Raw genomic sequence first — 6,126 nt, 5'->3', positions numbered from 1 at the left:
CTGGTAAGGCAGCAGCCTCTTCATCGTAGACAACAAACGTATCGGAAAAAGGGAACCTCCCAAAACCATGACATGCACCATTACTGTTTATACTTTTTTCCAATGTCATGGCAGGCGAGCCACTACCACGTCACGTTACAATACAATGTGTATGTACCATAGACGACCCCGAGCAGAGATATCAGCGTGATCACCTTACTACTACCTAGCATAGCTCTCCTTAGGGCCATGAAACCCCCCTTATTCCCGTCTCTGCCACTCTTGACCATAGGAAGGCTTGCTCGCTAACCAAGGGGTAACGGCCCATCCACGTCGTAGATTCCCTACCCTCATGGTATGCCTCACAAGCCTCCCTACTCCAGAACCGCTTCCCTAGGCCCCACGGATTGCCATCATCACGAACCCGACTCCCACTGTTGAATTGACCACCAGGAGACGACGAGGATGACGACGAAGGCCTTCTGCCGCTCACAACCTCTCGTCGTATCTAACACTTCCCATACCATCTCTCTCCCAACCTGTCTTTAATTCAACCAGCATGCTCTCTACTCTCTCTATCACCTATGCCGCTGACCATCATCAGCCAATACGCTATAAGCCTCTTGTATCTCTTGGAATAGCTTATCAGCTGAGATCATAGGAAAAGTCCATGACATGACCGAACACCTGCACTACCTCCCATTGGGGGCTCTATTCACATCGGGATGGTACTTCTTAGCTAGACTAAGATAGGCCTTCCGAATCGCCGGCTTACTCGCCTCCTTTGCCACGTTCAACGTTTTATAGTTATTATGAACGAATGTCATAATGCGATACGTTAATAGAAGCCAGTCTGGTAGCATAAACTTACCGCGCGCCATTAACTTCGCATCAACACAATACCCACCGAAAACCTCTAACGTTAGGAAACTATCGGACAGTAACAATTGAATAACCACTAGCCGCTTACTCCTCCTCCTCAGAAGGGAGAGAAACCTTATTTTTAGATTTACTAAGATAGGCCTTGGGAATCTGCACTCAACAATTATGATGAGCCTCAAGATACTCACTTTCGATGCCTACTTTCGAGAGCATGATGTCATTCACGTCCTCCCGTTTGCATCCCTTTCCAGCAGCACCCTTCTTCAAGTAACGAGTAACGACCTCATCCCGGAGCTGCTTCCATGGCATGCTAAACGTGAACTTCCTCCCTGGACTAAACCCTTCAAGATTTACTACCTTTTCTCAGCAGTCCTCCTCTTCTTGAGCGCCCTGTTGATTTCTTCCTCCCAACCACCCCAAGGCTCATCTTCAGCCGCCCTCTTGTTATTGGACGAAGGAGGCGGCGTAGCAGGAGCCGCACTCTGCACAAGCTGCCACAACTTCTTCATCTCAACAGGGTTATGCCTACACCACCATCACCACATCAGGATGCTCAACGGGACTTCCCAGTGGACTACAGCTTCAAACTGTTCTTGATGAAGTTGTTGAAGGCCTTCTCCTTCCTGGGGATGTTATCATACCCCAACAAGGTATCAACATACCCCCTCAGAGGCCCTTCATAATTCTCCAGTACCTAACACATCGACTACTACTACTACCATGACCACTACTTCAACAACTGCTGTTACCAACCTCCATAACACTGCTCTGCCATCGATCCTGCTTAGAGCCCTCAGTGCTGGTCGAGCCAGGCTTATAAAGCTTCCCCATATACTTCTCCGCTTCTGATATACACTTGTTGTGTGACGAGTACTCCTCACCGTAGAAAGTCTGATTGCAGTCAACGCAAGACATATACCTACCAGCACAGCGAGTCCGTACACAACAACTCAACTACGATGACGATGACGACGTGAACCTATATTACTCGCAGTGCCTCTGTTGCAGATGATTCCGCACCTTGGGCTTTCTGATGGTCTCACCACAGGCACAAACAAAAGATACCATCACAGAGGAATAGAGCGACTAGCAATAACTCCCACTATACCATCCCAGTCGGGAACTACCAACACAACAACGCTCATTCAGCAGCAGCAGCAATAATGCTAGAAAGACTCAAGAGACTATAACCATCAACCACAACAAAGGACCATCATCGTTATCAACTGTGAAATTGACTATAAAATTATATTGCAGTTTAGCCAAGTCGTTGGAAAAAAATGCGAAATAAACCTCCTCAGGTGGTAACCACTATACACTGCTACCCATGACCATGTGACAACTACGAAAATGGGAGGAATCAATGTTGCCGGTGTAGACAGGAGGGCTCATACAACACCATAGTGACGATGAGCTCCCATAATACATGTAGACTACTGCTTACAGCAGTGCTCACTCTATGACAGCAATGACAATTGTATTGAGTACTACTTCGAGAGTTTCTTCTTAGCTTCCCCCACCTCCCCCTCTAGGTCCTTTACCACCTCCCAAGCTGGCATCAAATCGTGACGACCAAAGTGACCATAAGCAGCCAGTTTCTGGTACTGACAGAACAATAGCATTAGCACACTCCTCCACGACTAGCCACCGCACTTGAGGCTCTTTTAGCTTCAAATCCCTCTGGATGCAACCTGGTCGGAAATCGAAGTTCCGTTGAACGATATCGCACAAATCCCCATCAGTGAGCCCAGGCATCACCGAACCGTATCTGAACACGATGATGACAATGAGTGTCACCTAGAGGGAGAAAGAGCTCTTACGAGTCGACAAAAAGACTCAAGGGCTGGACCAGTCCAATAGCGTAGCTGACCTGGACCAAGCAACGCTGGCACAAGCCGGCGTGGACGAGAGACTTGGCGGCCCATCGAGCAGCATATGCGGCTGATCTATCGACCTGATCACAGTTGAATAGATCGAATACGAAGCACAAACGTACCTCACCTTTGTGGAATCTTTACCAGAGAAAGCTCCGCCACCGTGAGCTCCCCAGCCACCATAGGTATCAATGATAATCTTACGACCAGTCAGACCAGCATCACCATGAGGACCACCAATAGTGAACAACTTGCTGGGGTTCAAATGGTAAATAGTCTCCTCATCAAGGTACTGCTTAGGCACGATAGGCTCGATGATGTATTCCATCAAGTCAGAATGGATCTGCTCTTGGCTGACTTCAGGGCTGCCAGAAATGAGCAATACGGAGCGGAATAGGTAGCCTGATGCCCTCACTCGTGTTGGGTAGAAATTAGAATGGTGTGGATTCTAACGGGGATCATTTCACCACTATCACCCTTAGTATACTCTACGGTCACTTGAGTCTTCCCATCAGGTCTTAGCCACTTAACAATACCGTTCTTTCTGCAAACGGTAAGCTGATGACCTAGCTTAGTGGCTAGACTATGGCTCAAAGGCATGAGCTCAAGAGTCTCATTAGAGGCGTAGCCGAACATGTGGCCCTGATCACCGGCGCCGATGTCCTCAGGGGCCTGATGATAACACGAGTCACACATGAATCGGTACGGGGAAGATGCCTGCCTTGGTTCCCAATCCGTGAACAGACTGGCCAATCTCGGGGCTTTGTTCCTCAAGCTTGTTGAGGACCTCCATCGTCCTGTAATCGAGACCCTTAGTGTCATCGTCGTAACCGATCTCTTTGCAGGCGTCACGGACTACTTGCACAAAATCCACCTAAGAACAGGAGATACACTCAGACGACCAAGACACGATGTGGTGGAAGTGTGGTATGGAGTGGTACTCACCTTAGCGCGTGTGGTGATCTCGCCAAATATCATCACCATGCCGGTTTTACAGCAAGTCTCGCAGGCTACGCGGGAATCGGGATCCTGTGCAAGGCAAGCGTCCAAAACAGCGTCAGAGACCTGGTCACAGATCTTGTCGGGATGCCCTTCGTTGACCGACTCGGACGTGAAAAGAAAATGCCCCGAGTGCGGGGGGCGGATCACGGTCCCGGTTTGATTAGGCATGGTCGTCAAAGGTGACATACGTGTACTAATACACTGTATATAACACTTGTTAAAGAAGAGCCTCCATGAACGGGCGTGGTAACCCCTCGGGGCACTTCACGTCCTGAAGTTCAGATCACACACGGTTTTTCACATCCGATTTTCAACAGTGAACTGAACATATCGCGTGAGGTGTTGGTAATTCTACAGAAGGCCGAAACACGGGAGGGATACCATTATGGAAGACCCGCTTTCAGTTGATGTATAGCATTAGACTAGGCGCGAAGTCACAGATAAACTTTCCCAGTAAAAGTTGGTATTTTGAGGCGCGATTTTAACACGTGCATTCTGAGAATATGCGTAAGCGCTCCTTCGGACAACATCATCTTGTTGTCCATTCTACAAACGCCGACACTTGTCAAAATCTAGCACCTTCTGACCACAATATGCAAAAAGCGCGCGCCCTTTAGGGTCTTCTTCGAACAACTGTTGGCGAAAGCTTCATCTAAGGAGACTATTGGACAGATTTTTTTGACGCTTTTCGCGTGCCGACTTGTCCAAATGGCCTCTTCCGTGTCAGTTGAACAGAAAACTGAAAAAAGATGTCCGGTGACATTTTGACACTCGGCGAGTGTCACTCGCTACGGCCAGATTTTTGTCCAGACGAGTACTTCGGCAGCCAATACTTTGGGCCTTTTCGACACGTATTTGTCGACTTATTCAAAAGGCCAGGAAACCTGGCCTAGGAACCGAGGTACGGAGGTCTCTTGTTCAGAAGCCTTGTGGCTTCTCGACAGTCACGCCTTTGAAAACGTCAGTCTCTTCAATGACTTCTTTACGCCTTTGAAATTTAAAGTTGGGATCGAATACTCCGATGGGGCCCTGACGGTTAGGTGTCCTCACATGGTCTTGAGTACACCTGAGTTCCGTTAATTATCAACTCATAATACTTCTCTCCTAGTACAAAATTCCTACCGCTGCGGATCACTATCGATTTTACGAGTATCGATTCGAATCGAATCGATTGCCCTTTGCGACTCATTTATGCTCTGCTACAACTTATGACTAACTTACATCTTACGACTTACAACGTTACGTGTACGAGTATAACGTTACAACGAGTTGCAAGGCACATGAGACAAGATGTGGGTGGGATGAAATCCCACGTAATTTACATGCAAGAGGTTTGTTGCCCTAAGGCTTTGTACTTCGTCTGACGTTTCAGCCGTGATCTCGCTACTCTTACACGTTAACTCGTGACTCAACCCTCTTCTAAGATAGATAAGTTATCTCGGCTATACGCTCTTCCAGACGGCATAAACCTAAATGATTGATCCTAAATGTTTTGCGAATCCGCTACCACAGAAGAACATCGAGAATATTCACGCATCTAGCCCGTAGAGGACTGAGAAACGGATCAATTGTCGCTGTCGCTACTAAGAGTGATTACAGAAACTTTACTAGTAGTAGTAGACACCGACTGGATGGAGTTAGAGGAAGAGGGGGCAGTCGTAGACACGGTGACGACGGAGGCGTCAGAGGCGTCGGAGGAGGAGTCGTAGTCCATGGTAGAGATGTAAGAGGAGGATGATGAGGACGAAGAGGAAGAAGACGACAAAGAGGAACAGTACTCCGTTTCACGGGACGAATGAGATATTACCGGCGAAGAGAAGCTGGACCGCTGGTACAACTACCATCTTCGCATCAATAGGGCCAACAATGGTCTTACGAGCTTTACAAGAGGCACAAAACTTTGCCTGGCAAAGCCGTGAATAGTAGTGGTTTCGACTGAAAGGGGCCTCGGCGGTTGTCGAAGAAAGGTTAATGGAAGTAGAGAATCCCGACCAGCCAAGATTCGTGAGCTATCGGTCGGTACCGAACCACACCCTTCGGGTTGTATGTATGCGCACAGATCTTCGCAACTGAAGGAGTGCTTCAGCGTCCAAGTCGTCTCGAATCGAGCAAGGTCGAACCCTTCCTGGCACTAGTACGAAGTAGGCAGTGCCCATAGGACAGTTCTACCTGGTCGTCACTATTCAGTTGCTGAGTATTCTTGTTCGCTAGATTGTCATTAAAGACCTGCTGAAGGGAGCTGTTTCATCCCACGCTGTAAGCACTTACAACCTACCCGTATGTTGTTGGTTCCCACTGGGAACTTCCCAGCTGAGCATTATCCACCGCCGCAATAGCATGGAAACCCTGTGGAATTTGGTTATGCTCAACACAGCTGCCATCGGCGCTA

At 48.3% G+C, this 6,126-nt stretch overlaps 3 protein-coding genes across 3 annotated transcripts; all 3 read right to left on the bottom strand.

Moving 5' to 3' along the window:
- Nucleotides 1-529: 529 nt before the first annotated feature.
- Pmar_PMAR010087 (hypothetical protein) lies at nucleotides 530-806 on the bottom strand (the record flags this gene model as incomplete). Its single annotated transcript, XM_002788510.1, has 2 exons — nucleotides 530-620; nucleotides 676-806. The coding sequence occupies 2 exons, from the start codon at nucleotides 804-806 to the stop codon at nucleotides 530-532; spliced, it is 222 nt and encodes a 73-aa protein (XP_002788556.1).
- Nucleotides 807-893: 87 nt separating this feature from the next.
- On the bottom strand, nucleotides 894-1,946 carry Pmar_PMAR010086 (Cell growth-regulating nucleolar protein, putative). The gene is made up of 6 exons (XM_002788509.1): nucleotides 1,850-1,946; nucleotides 1,615-1,780; nucleotides 1,440-1,555; nucleotides 1,219-1,386; nucleotides 1,063-1,171; nucleotides 894-1,011 (listed from the first exon to the last, which is right to left on the bottom strand). Exons 1-6 carry the CDS (start codon nucleotides 1,927-1,929, stop codon nucleotides 946-948), a joined length of 705 nt encoding a protein of 234 aa, XP_002788555.1. The 5' UTR covers nucleotides 1,930-1,946; the 3' UTR covers nucleotides 894-945.
- A 321-nt stretch (nucleotides 1,947-2,267) lies between these two features.
- Pmar_PMAR010085 (S-adenosylmethionine synthetase, putative) lies at nucleotides 2,268-3,905 on the bottom strand (the record flags this gene model as incomplete). The annotated part of the gene is made up of 7 exons (XM_002788508.1): nucleotides 2,268-2,465; nucleotides 2,515-2,629; nucleotides 2,682-2,815; nucleotides 2,863-3,100; nucleotides 3,151-3,407; nucleotides 3,457-3,609; nucleotides 3,681-3,905. 7 exons carry the CDS (start codon nucleotides 3,903-3,905, stop codon nucleotides 2,349-2,351), a joined length of 1,239 nt encoding a protein of 412 aa, XP_002788554.1. The 3' UTR covers nucleotides 2,268-2,348.
- Between the last annotated feature and the right edge of the window lie 2,221 nt (nucleotides 3,906-6,126).

This window comes from Perkinsus marinus, assembly GCF_000006405.1.
Source record: "Perkinsus marinus ATCC 50983 genomic scaffold scf_1104296927884, whole genome shotgun sequence".
NCBI lineage: Eukaryota > Perkinsozoa > Perkinsida > Perkinsidae > Perkinsus > Perkinsus marinus.
Note: the sequence above shows the minus strand (reverse complement) of the source record. Positions and strands in the feature narration are given on the sequence as shown.